General features: G+C 36.2%; 2 protein-coding genes across 2 annotated transcripts in view; one reads left to right on the forward strand and one right to left on the reverse strand.

Moving 5' to 3' along the window:
- The window catches only part of LOC148956938 (uncharacterized), a 46,923-nt gene that overhangs the window by 4,489 nt on the left and 29,527 nt on the right, over positions 1–12,907 (reverse strand). The window contains exons 2-4 of the mRNA XM_089087873.1: positions 12,190–12,262; positions 3,899–3,947; positions 2,048–2,179 (exon numbers count right to left, since the gene is read on the reverse strand). Of these exons, the coding sequence (XP_088943999.1) occupies positions 2,048–2,179; positions 3,899–3,947; positions 12,190–12,262 (254 nt within the window). The remainder of the gene's footprint in view (positions 1–2,047; positions 2,180–3,898; positions 3,948–12,189; positions 12,263–12,907) is intronic.
- LOC148956939 (uncharacterized) overlaps positions 6,520–12,907 on the forward strand; it is a 60,347-nt gene continuing 53,959 nt past the window's right edge. Inside the window, exon 1 of the mRNA XM_089087859.1 lies at positions 6,520–6,660. Coding sequence (XP_088943985.1) covers positions 6,601–6,660 — 60 coding nt within the window. The 5' untranslated portion in view covers positions 6,520–6,600. The remainder of the gene's footprint in view (positions 6,661–12,907) is intronic.

Below are 12,907 nucleotides of genomic sequence, written 5' to 3' on the forward strand. Positions count from 1 at the left end.
CCCGTTTTTCCATTTCACCTAGCACTTTTAGTTCAGATATTACTTGGATATACATTTAATCTTAAGGTTCCCTGACCCAAGGCAGCTGAGCCTGTAGGGTCACACTACTGACCTCTACCCAGGGCAGTATCCAGGATTATTGTTCGGGGGAAATCTTGTTTCAGGAGGGGGACGGGTATTTTTTTTAAACTTATCAAAAATTGGTTTATTTGAATCTTTGTTACGGTTTTATGAATTGGACAAACATTTGTTTTTTTGGGGGGGGGGTGGGGGATTGGTCAAATCACTACTCTGCCTCCTGGATACGGCTTTGCTCCCACCCCCAGACAAGAAATTTCTAGTAGTAAGGAGCAAAATTAAAACTTAAAACGAACAGAAATTATTCCGTTTGTGAAAGGGGCAGTCCCCTTCTCACCGCCTCGCTATTTAAGCTAAAGATTGACTCTGTCTCACAACTTTGTTTTTTAAAACAATAAAAACCTTTAGCGTAAAGAGCGAGGCGTTGAGGAGGGGACAGCCCCTTTCATAAACGGAATAATTTCTGTTCGCTTTAAGTTTTAATTTCACTCCTTACTTTCAGTTAAAAAAAAATAGTTTTTTTTTAAATTTAATTTCTGAACCTTTTTGAATTAACGCAGCTTTGATTTTAGCCCACCGTACATGAATAATTAAAATGAAATTTGCATATTAATTTTACTGTTTTTTGGCTAAATAGCTTCCTAGAAATTTTAATCTGACGTAACTCACGAAATAACTTACGTAACGAGCTTCTATATGTATATTTTTATTAGGTAAATGAGGGGTTCTCCCCCTAGTCAATACCCCGCTCTTTACGCTAAACTTCGAATTTTGTTCCAATTCTTTAAGAATGATCCCTGAATCACAAAGGCCGTTTAATTAGAATAGATGGCTTTTTTGAAAGTACTAAAAAAAACCTTAGTGTAAAGAGCGAGGTATTGACTAGGGGGAGAACCCCTCATATACGTAATAGTTTTTGTTCGTTTTAAGTTTTAATGTTGCTCCTTACTTTCAGTTGAAAAAACTTGTTTTTTATTTAATTTCTGATAGTTTTTTTTAAAATGATGCTGGGAAATCCAGCGCTCCCTCTCATAGAAATGTTCCTTCCCTAATAACAATATCCTCCATGGAAAGATCCTCCCAAGTAGCCACCTCCACTGACTCCATCCCCACCAGAAAAAATCCCTCTCGAAAACGTCTGCATACTTCCATATAACAAATACTATATGTAAATAATGGGCAAAGTTCATAAACTGCGCCCCTTTCCCCGGGGACTGTGGGGGATTTAGTCATCCTCAAAGACCTATTTATTAGATTTTCGACTATGCTGAACAAAATAGCTATCTCAAAATTTTGATCAAGTGACTTTGGGAAAAAATGAGCACGGGAGGGGGCCTAGTTGCCCTCCAATTTTTTGGTCACTTGAAAAGGTTCCCTAGAGCTTTTAATTTCCGTTCGAATAAGCCCTCTCGCGATATTTTATGACCACTGGATCGATACGATCATCCCTGGGAAAAAACAACAACAAATAAACACACATCTGTGATCTTTCTTCTGGCAAAAAAAGCAAAATTCCACAATTTGCAAATAGGAGCTTGAAATCTCTACAGTAGTGTTCTCTGATACGCTGAATATGATGGTTTCATTTTCATTAAGATTCTGTCACTTTTAGGGGGAGTTTCCCCCTTTTCCAAAATAAGGCCATCAAAATTTCTTTTGATGGGTAGGACTAAAATTGATCAAATATATATATTTGAAATAAGCATAAAAATCTGATTCTTTTGATGTATCTACTGGTATCAAAATTCTGTTTTTTAGAGTTTTGGTTACTATTGAGCCGGGTCGCTCCTTACTTACAGTTCGTTACCACGATTTGTTTTATTAGGACTTTTATATTATTGAGATGTCATGTTTATTAAAATTAATTATTGGGCAAGCATTAATTAAGGCTAGGTAATGAACCAGAAAATAAATCGATGTCTGGTTAAAAGTTAAGGGAATGAAGACTGAAAAGCAATTAAGGACTTACTGTGATGCTGACTTTGGCTGTAGTCATCTAAATTTTTTATAAGGTCGTTGCTACCCTGGTCATATGGCATTGAAGCGTAATGCTTATCGTAGGCTGAGTACGGTTGAAAATATGATGGCCTTTGATACCCACCTGAAATAAAAGGAATGCAATCTAAGGATTAAAATCTTGCTAATATAAATAGAACTAGTTTTTGTTGAATCCCTTGTTTGCAGAAATAATGTTGCAGATTGATTTCTACTCGTTCTTAGTTTTAATGCTGCTTCTTACCTCCAGTTGAAGAAATTGCCTTTTTATTTAATTATACAATTTGTTTCGCGTCTATACAATTGAAGTTTTAAAAGTTAGACGGGTAGATTTCCTATTCTACTTTATAACTTTACGCGGCGTATATCAACATAAAAGAAGAAAATGCACAGTTGCACACCAGATTCTACTCAGAACCATCGACTAAGTTACGTAGTCACCATGTTGAAATTTCCCTCTAATAAATTAAAAAAAAGAATAGAGTTTGTAGTTTAGTAAAAAGAAAAATGATAATATTTAGCAAGGGTTAGGAATTTCATTCTACCCCTCCCCCTCCCCCCCACTCCGACGTATAAGACCAATTTTCACATGACCGTTGCCAAATTAGGCAACATTCTACCAATCGGGCTGGTAAAAATTGTATCTCACGTTCAATTATCTGTAATATCTTCGTTACGCAGTAATTGCACAATTTCTCTCAAAACATTTAGATTCTATTTCTATTATTTTCTATTAACTTTTAAACCATTTCGTGATTTTCTTCTTGTTCTTGATGGATGTCAATTTGATAGGAGCCCGAATTTGAGGATGTAATTTTATATTTGTTCAAATTCCTTAACAACCAGTTTCAGAGTCGGGAAAAAGCCCAAATTATTCCGCTATTGGAAATAATTAGGAATACATTAATCTTTTTCATACAGATGTCCCATATATTACCTCTGACATTTGCTTTTTTAGTTGAAAGGCTTACACCAAAACTTTGTAGACTCTTCAATAAATGAAATAAATAAGCAATTGTAAGAAAAAGAGAAAAGAAAAAATGTGAAGATAATTCAAACATACATACACCTCTTCTGTACTTCTTGATATTCAATGCAGCCCTGAGTCTAAAACTTTCTTTCCTGAATACATTAAAAATCGCCGAAGACCATTACAAAGCCCAATTCTGAATACCACGTAAAAGCCTATCGAATAATGCAGTTAATGCAAACTTAATCTAACTAATAAAACTCTATGCATTACTTAGTCTCTTTGTAGAAGGTATATAAAGAGGCAAAAAAGGAAAAAAGATAAGACAAAGAAGCTCAATTACGAGCAAGAACACTCCCAAACTACAAAACTGGCATAATTGCTATTACATCGGTAAAAGTCTGGCTGTGATCCGATGGCCCCTTCTGGTATATACCCTGGTGTTAAGCATTGAAAGGTGTTTCGCACTCTACTTACATAAATGTTAGGTGGACCATACGCCCAAGCAGTGGCGGATCCAGGGAGGGGAGGGGTGGGGGGCGAGGGGGGCGTGCGCCCTCCTAGCGTAATTTAAAGTAGTGTAAGTTACTTAATTAACGCAAGTTTGCGTTAATTAAACTTGCTCCTAACGCAAGTTCATCGGATCAACCTATTTTGCCCCCACCCCCTAAAAAAATCCTGGATCCGCCCCTGAGCCCAAGACATCAAAACTAGGGCATTATCGGTAGCTTTCTATCAATTTTTGTTAATATCTCATAGCCCTTTTTGGTAAATAACCGACTAACAAGAATCAAAGAGGACTAACAGAGTAAGGAGCTAAGTGTGAGAAAACACAAAAATTAAGTCTTTACTTACTGCAAGCGGCCATTGTGATAAAGAGAGCCAAAAAAAGGATCTTCATTTTCTGAAATAGAGAAAATAACATGTAATTTTGTTTTAAGTAGCTTTGTATATCCGAACAATAAAATATTCTAAGTCAATTAAATAAATAAATAATAAAAAAAAATAGATGACTGTTTATATTTGGAAAAAAGTAGAAATAACTTTTCGATACATCAGATTTTTTTCAAGACAATTTAATCAATTATGACAATCTTTGACGGAGCAAAGATCAGAATACCGAAGCTTGCCTTTATTGAAATCCAAGAGGCCTCAAAACATAAATACTTTCTGATTATATATAATTGATCCTAAAAAGAAATTTTCATTAGTATCACCCTACTCTAGGAATTAAACCGGTCCTAAAGTGCAATTTTGGTTAGGCATCTGCTGATATACTGCATATAACACCTGCTATATTTTTTTTATTATCAAATAGAAGAAGCTTACAGTTTCCAAAAATAATCGGTGGTTTAAGTTTTTTTTTGTGTGTGTGTGTGTGTTTTTTTTTTTTAATATTTTCCATTACGTTCCCCATAAAATAAGAACAATAGAGTGTCAGACACCACTAAGTTACAAAAGTCTAAATCCGAAAAAGTAAAGAAGAGTCATAACTCAGGTTTGTCTAATTTATTGATAGAAATTACTTCGAAAGCGAAAAATCACCGGCAATTTCTTTTTTATTCATAGAAGACATTTATAAATTATGAATTAAAAATACATTATTCATCAAGTTTCGATGGGTAAAGTAAGTATGACCGGCACTAGACCCTTAAGATCCAAACCGGCGGTTCTGGTCTTTGTTGCATGGCCCTTCAGCCAGGAAGTGCAATGGGGGGCTAGAGGCCAGCCAAAATTCGATATGTAGGGGACACTTAGAGCAACGCAGCATCCATGTATTTTTTTTTGTTATTTCTTCTGGCCTATTCGTATGGAAGGAGTGGTTGCAGAAGGGCTCATTGAATTGGACATTAAAAGTTACTGTGCTATTTCTAAGAGTCAAGAGCAATTGGATTGAAGTAATATGCAGCTTTTTTCAAAAATATCATTTTTGGTATTTACCTACTTTCATTTGAAAGAAAAATTTGTTGCTCTATTGGAGTTAACTTGAGCTTACTTAAGTTAACATAAATGGATAAAATTAGGCTTACACAATTTAACTTAAGCTGCTAATTCTGGGTTGTCATAAATAGAAATAGGCTATTTTAAGCTCTTTAAGGCTCACTAAGGTTCATTTAAGCTCATTAAATAGGCTATTTAGAAGGATTTTTGATTTGTTTAATTCGTTCATGATATTATAACAAAAGGTCCTAGAATACATCTTCGTAGTCATTGCCTCCCAAGAGATTGGACCTTTTTGAGTTCTAGTTATGCTGCGATTGTTCATCTTAAGCAAAAGAGCTTAAGGGCTCGGCACACGTAGCTGATTTCGGGAAACGATTTCAGCATCAGTGGACAAACGATAGCGGTAAGAAAAATTTGTTGAAAGAAAAATTTGTTGAAAGAAAAATTTATTGCGCGAGATTTTCAAAACAAAAATAATGGACACAAATAGTCAACTGGAGTTTATTAATAGTTGTATGATTGATCTCAGCTTAGTTATCAGTTTAGTTAGCAGCTCAGTAGCGGGGTCTTTCACCACATACATCTCTGACTGACTATTTATTTGTAGCCTTATTTTTTTGTCATGATCATGATGAAAGTCGGTGCTGATTTTGTAAATCGGCACTGAAAACTAGAAAATTTTTCAAGCTCAAATCGACACCGATTTCTTTTGAAAGCGGCGCTGATTTGGAAATCAGTTCTCGAAATCAGCTACGTGTGACAAGCCCTTTAAGCCTTCATAGGCCTCGGAAGTTTTTAAAGGGATTTCTGGAGTTCGGTTGTGAAACAAGAAGGGTTTTAACACATCAGTCCTTCTAACTAATTTAAGGTTATTCGTCTTCCCATTGTGTACTGGTATGATTTTGGGACAATTAGTGCGCCACGTCTCACATACAATTGGTACGTAACAGTTTAGGGTGATGAATTATAAGTAAGAACCAAGCTTTTTCAAAATGAAAGTTTATAGGACAAAAAGTCAATGTATATTAAATGCATCAAAAAAACATGTATTTTATTCCAAATCATACAAAAATAAAATAAAAATAATCCTCAAAAATATCAGTTTGAGGAAGTTTTGTTGGTAAGGCAATTCTGTCTTCCTTGTCATATTTTCAGCAACTTTGGATTATTTTTCTTAAAAAGTAAAAAAAGTGCATTCTTGGACAAAGTGTATTCCTGTCATAAAGTTGGAAAAATAATTAGATATATATTCGACTTTGTATTTCATTACCTTGTGAAGACTTTTCTAAATTAGCGCAGGTAGATGTAGATTTAGCTTTGATCTTGCTATTTCTGAGAATATACCTGAAATCAGCAAATCTTATTTTAAAGGCAAACTAGCATCTTAGCATAATAGTCTCTTGCCTAAAAAGGATGCAAGTGAATATACAGGCTACAGTAAATAGATAAACATACCTTTGTTAATGTGAGAACTGTAGCTTCTACTGACTAAAAATATGTTTTTTCGGTTCTTATAGAAGCAACAATCGTAAAAAAGTAGTTAACGAGGAAAACAGATTGTGCTTTTTTCCTTACAGGAGTCTGTTATATCCAAAATAAAATTCTTTAAAAAGATGGTGTACAGTTTGATACTGAATATCTTTATAATTGAAATCGTCAAATTTTCTTTTTTTGTAAGTATTTTTGAATATTTAGGTTCTTTATAGTTGATGTTTAAAGCCGTATTCTGCCAAAAAAAGTGCCGATAGACTTGGTTCACAGGCAATCAGTATTTTGGTTTAGCCCCCTTGGCAGAGTCAGCTTTTTTTAGTTTTGCTAGAGCCTCAGTGGAGACTGAATCACTGTGACATACGTGTGGTCACTCCAGATCACCTAGAAGTGCTCATTGCAAGGATTCACTTTAATGCCTTAAGACTTCTTAAATCTCACCAATTTCCGTGAAATCTACAAAATGCATAATCTAACAATTATGAATATCGTTCAGTGTTGGGGGGGGGTCTAGGTAGTAATGTTATTGACAATTTTACAAATAAGAGTACCATTGCTTCAAAATACAGCAAAAAGGAGCTCTTGATTTTGGACATTCCCTACAAAAGCATCACTTCCTTCAACACTCTCATCAAAAAGAAAAATTAAGGCTTTCAATATCGTGGTATTTTTGCAATATAAAACCGAAAACCCAATGGTTTTCAGGTATACTGGCATGGTATGGGGCATATATTTAATACTGTGTGTTGCATTCACAATTATGTGGTATAGGTATTTGACGGTCCCGCTTTTCCTTGTATATTTTAGCCAACGGTCCCACGTTTTAATTGCTCTCAGATATTGTACTGATTCACCCTGTGAAGTTTTCAAGATAAAATAGCCCTTAAAAAAAAAAAAAAAAAAAAAAAAAAAAAAAAAAATCAAAATGAAGTATATAAGGATTTCTAATCAAGGTTTTTTTTTTAAATGGGATAGGTGCAACAGAAATGTTTTCTGAAGCCCAGTAATATTGCAAAAATACTATTATATTTTTTCCCGAAAAATTTTGTCCATAATAAAAAAAAACTTGCTGATCTTTGCTTGAAGCGAAGAAACTTAAAGATTGCTTGCACTAATTTTCAAAAAAATAATTTTATTGATAAACAGTTGAAGGTAAAATAATCGGCTTTTATGATGACTCTAAAGATTGTCAAATTTATCAAACTTAACACTGCCTTATACAATCTAAGAGGATAAGAAAATATAACTAATATGCAAAAACGGGGCAAAACCCACAAAAGGGCAAGTGATCCTGATAAAAAGTACACCATCAAATAACAGTAAATCAGAATACTCAATTGCGAAGCTTTTCAACCTACTCTATAAAATGTGAAACTTCACGTTTTGTAAAAAAAAATGATAGCTATCGAGCACGATTATTTTTAACTATATAAATTGTTTATATAATAGCACATTTAGTACTTGCTTTCTTAAGGACAAGACTAGATAGGTAGTTACATCAACTGCAAACTAAAGAATTCGTGTACGATGAGAAATTAGCCAAACAATTCGTGCTAACGAGCTGTAAGTAAGGAGCGACGCAGTTCAGCAGTAACACAACTCAAGAAAACAGAATTTTGATATCAATAGGTATATAAAAGAAAATAGGCTTATTATGCTGAATCCAAATATGTAAGATTCATTAAGTTTAGTGTTATCCATCAAAGGCTACGAGCTCCACAAAATTTGCCTGATATATGAAAAAGGGAGAAAACCCCTAAAAGTCAACAAGTCTTAATGAAAAGCATACCATCAGACTCAGCGTATCTGAGAACCCGACTGTAGAGGTTTCAAGCTCCTATATGCGAAAATGAGTAATTTTGCATTTTTTTGCCAGAAGAAAGATCACGGATGCTGTTTATTTTATTTACTTATTTTTTTCCAGGGGTGTAGTATCAAACTACTAGTCCTAGAACATTGGGAGACGGTTTTTTCGAACGGAAATTAAAAGTTCTGGCGCTCTTTTTAAGTGACCATTGGAGGGCAACTAGACCCCTCCCACGTCCCTTTTCCCCACAAAATCGTGCGATAAAAATTTGAGATAGCCACTTTGTTCCATATAGTTGAAAGGTCTTGGAGATAACGTGACCCTCTATATCCTCTAGGGGCAGGTCTTTAGGTTATAAAATTTATCCAGTGTTTACAGAAGTGTTCATATATTTTTTGGATGGGACGGGGGTGAAGTTTCCAGTGGGAAGATTTTCCACGGGGGACATTTTAGATGGGAAGGGAAGTTTCCGGGGGGCGAACTTTTCAGGGGAAATTTTGCATTGGGGGAATTTGTCAGAAGTCCTATAAGAAAGTTCTTTTTATTTGTTTTACTTTATCTCTGCAGAATTAATCTGTGGAGATGTTAAGGCTAAATGTCCGGGGTAAATATTCACCGGAATTGAATCGTCTAGAGGATCTTTTCCGTGGAGGTGGGGGCGGATTTCGTGGTACTATTTAAAAATCATCAGAGATTAAATAAAAAAACAAGTTTTTTCAACTGAAAAATAAGGAGTAACATTGAAAATTAATACGAACAGAAATCACTGCGTATATAAAGAAGGCTGCTGACTCCTCAACACCTTGCTCTTTTCGCTAAAGTTTAAATTTGTCCCAGTCAGAGGCAACGCTATAGCTTTGCCTCTAGTAAAGGACAGAAGGCTTCAATGTTTTATCATTTATTATTTATTTTTTCCCAGTGGTACTTCATATGGAAGAGGGGTCGTATAAACTTCAGAGGGGGCTCATTCGAATGGAAATCGGAAGATCTAGTGTCCTTTTTAAGACTCAAAAGTGATTGGAGGGCAAAAGTCCCTCCCAAGCCCTCTTTTCTCAAAATACAACCGATTAGAATTTTGAGATTGCCATTTTGTTCAGAATGCTCAAAGATCAGATAACAAACCCAGGATCAACAAAAGCCCCCACATCCCCTAGGGAAACGTCTTAACGTTAAAACATTTGCCCATTGTTTACGGAAGTGTGCTTAAATTTTTCGGATGGGAGGAGGGTGAAATTTCCACTAGGGAGACTTTCCACGGGGTAAATTTTATATGGGGAGGGAAGTTTCCGGGGGGAATTTTCAGGGGGGAATTTTGCATTGCGGGAATTTGCCATCAGTCCTATACGGAGTTCTTTTCATTCGTTTTACTTCCTCTTTGCCGAATCAATGTATGGAGATGTTAAGGGTACATGTCCGGGGTAAATTTTCACCAGGACTGAATTGTCTAGAAGATATTTTTCGTGGAGGCGGGGGCGGATTTCATGGAATTATTTGAAAATCATCAGAGATTAAATAAAATACAAGTTTTTTCAACTTAAAATAAGGAGCAACATTAAAACTTAATACGAGCAGAAATCACTGGGTATATAAAGAGGGTTGCCAACTCCTCAACACCTCGCTCTTTTTGCTACAGTTTGAATTTGTCCCAATCAGATGCCATGAGTTACAAACCTTCTCCCATTAATGGGTTAAATTGCATAGTGACGCAGAACACCATCGTGCCCCTGCTATAATGGCCTCTGCAAAGGGCTGCCTCGACCCTTTCGGGGTACCTGCAAGACTGGGGACCTTGCTGTCAATCTATATACCCAATTGAGGAGTGACGGCCCTCGAGGACATTATGACCTAGTGAACGACACAGCATTCGAACGCGATTCTGATTAATGGATAATTCTTTTGGGCTTGGTCTATTTGACGGGTGTTTTCGGGCTGAAAACCTATTCCTAGCTGATTTATCTACTATGGGCTGCCTCCCCTTAGTAGCATAATATTTGTAGGCATGGGTCAGAGATAATAGACTTGAGACTGTCTTTGCACATGTTGATAGAAGAGCGTCGCTAAGTGCTGAAAACCATGTTTTGACCAAGATGGGCCCAGGATTTCACAAAGCCTCCATTCATACTGGAGATCCCAGGGACTTCATGCTATCCGGTTCTAAGCCCGCTTAAGCACTTCGGTGTAGACTTGAGAAGATATGTGATCCCTTTTCTGCACTGGTATCCGGGATCATTGCTTTTCCTGAGGCCAAAATAATTTCAATGATTTAAAGAACATGAAAATTGGAACTTGGAATGTTACGACGCTAAAAAATTACTATCGTATCGACATTTTGACGGACAAATTCCGACGATTCGAACTGGACTTATTGGGAGTTTCAGAAACTCATATCCCAGGGGTAGGAAGAATGAAATTAGGTAATATAGAATTTGTTTACTCAAACAGGAAGGATGGGGTACATAGACAGGGGGTAGGGCTCATGATGAAGAAGGAAACTGCTAAGTCTTGTTTAGCCTGAGAAGGTATTAATAATAGAATACTAATTTTTCATTTTATGACTAAAAAGTTCAGGGTATCAGTTATAGTAGTATATGCCCGTGTAGAACCGACTGAGGGAGATACTAGTGACTCAGATGAATTTTACTTACAGTTAAAGGAGCAAATAGACAGGGTTCCAGGTAGAAATATGAAGTTTTTACTAAGAGATTTTATCGCCCAGGTCGGCGGAAACAGGGATAGATGGTATCCTAGCCTAGATAAATATGGTGTAGGAAAAGAAAGCAGTAATGGATTCAGACTTTTACAATTTTGTAGGTATAACAATCTAGTTATAACCAATGCGGTGTTTGGTCATAAAATGGTCCATATGTCAACATTGTATTAACATGATGGTAAGACAGCAAACCTTAATGATTATGTTATAGTAAATCAAAGACTTACAGGATCAATACAAGATACTAGGGTATATAGGAGTGCTGTGTCGAAATTTCTTGCTCGAGAACCTTCGAAGACGAGGAAGCTTTAGGTTACTCATGACGATCGAAATGCCAAAGAATACCTTCAGTTCAAAGGCACTAGCGAGCAAAGATTTGTTTGTGGCCTTCTGCTAATGACAATTCAATGCGAAAGCCATTGTCTAAAAAAATGAGTGAGGGAAGTAATTGAAAAAGTATTCATGTGGCTTCCAGCTTTCCCGTTGACTTGAATCTGAGTACAAGGGAAGGTATGAATGAGGCTTGTTCAAGGTATCTGAACTGGTCCACATTTTGTTGGGACGGCGAACTTTTTCTGAGCGACTTGTTGATACGGAATCAGTTGTGAGTGTTGGAATATACTGTGCTAGTGGAATATCGTCTTCTTCTTCGTCAAACAGGATTGAGAAGTCATTGACATTATCCCGATCTAGAAAGTCTTGAGACTCTTTATCACTACCAGAGGACAATTGGTCTGCATCTGTTGCACATGTGATGCCAGGTAAACACCACTCAGGGTCGGTTTTGTCTCCGCTATCTTCCAAGTCGCTGATATCGCTGTTTTCAAGCAAGGAAAAGGCTTTTTCCAAGGATACTGCAAAAGAAAGAAACTGTTGACGCTTTACACCTCGCAGTAGGAAACTTTAGACAACTGCACGACAACTGCATTTAAATAGCCTCACTGAAGAAAAAAAAATGTTTGGCCTAACCAGAAAGAAACTTAGCTCCAGAAATACAAGCTTCCAACCCATTGTACTTCTAAGGTAAGACCGAATGTACAACCCATTGTACAAGACTGAAAGTCCTTCTGCCAGACGGCAGCAATAACAGTAAATACGTTAAAAATCAAACCTGTCAATACTTCGGTCTTAGGGTATATCACCTGTTTTTTTTCTATTGTCTAGCCTATCTCTTTGTATTTTTATCTAATTTCTTACCTTTTGAAATTTTCGCGAGTTGATTTTCATTATTTCACTTGCTCCTGCTTCAGCCTCAATTACTTTTACTGAACTAAAAAAAAAAAAAAATCACGGATGACAGCAAACGCCTCTTGCATAAAAGGAGACAATCTTTAAGTCCCGATTTACAGTAGGTTGGACAATAAAAATTCGTAAATGAATATACAACCGGTTGGACATCAGGTCCCAGGAGGCTAATCAAATGTCAAACAACAAGCTCTATGAAAAATAAAACATTTCCCACTTTCTATGGCTATAATGAAAGAAAATTTAGATGAATAGGGCTGAATTAGCGGATGAGGGACGGCAGATTGCCAAAGATTGTTCTTTTTGGCCATACATCCAGGGTCACACGAAAAGCAGGTCGTTACCAAATTGGGTTTGAAAAGAGTGGAGGGCAAAGAGTGAAGCTCTCAATAGGTTGTGGAAGAGGAAGATCTTATGTTCCTATGTTGGCTTCAAGTAGCTTTGTGCTGCAGCGAGTTATTAGTGGTAGTAGTAGCAGTTTTGTTTAGTTTTCTGCTTAACTATGAAAATATAGGATTACAATTTCAATTGTAGACAAACCTTGAATATTCAGTCAAAATTTTTGATAAACACCAGTTATGTTCAACAGATTTTTATAATAGCTTTTACTATATATTTTTTTGGATGAGGAGGGAAGGTATTTTTATTTGGATTGAAAATATACATACTT

Source organism: Artemia sp. Qi Xiang Cuo, chromosome 1 (genome assembly GCF_049724085.1).
Source record: "Artemia sp. Qi Xiang Cuo chromosome 1, ASM4972408v1, whole genome shotgun sequence".
NCBI lineage: Eukaryota > Metazoa > Arthropoda > Branchiopoda > Anostraca > Artemiidae > Artemia > Artemia sp. Qi Xiang Cuo.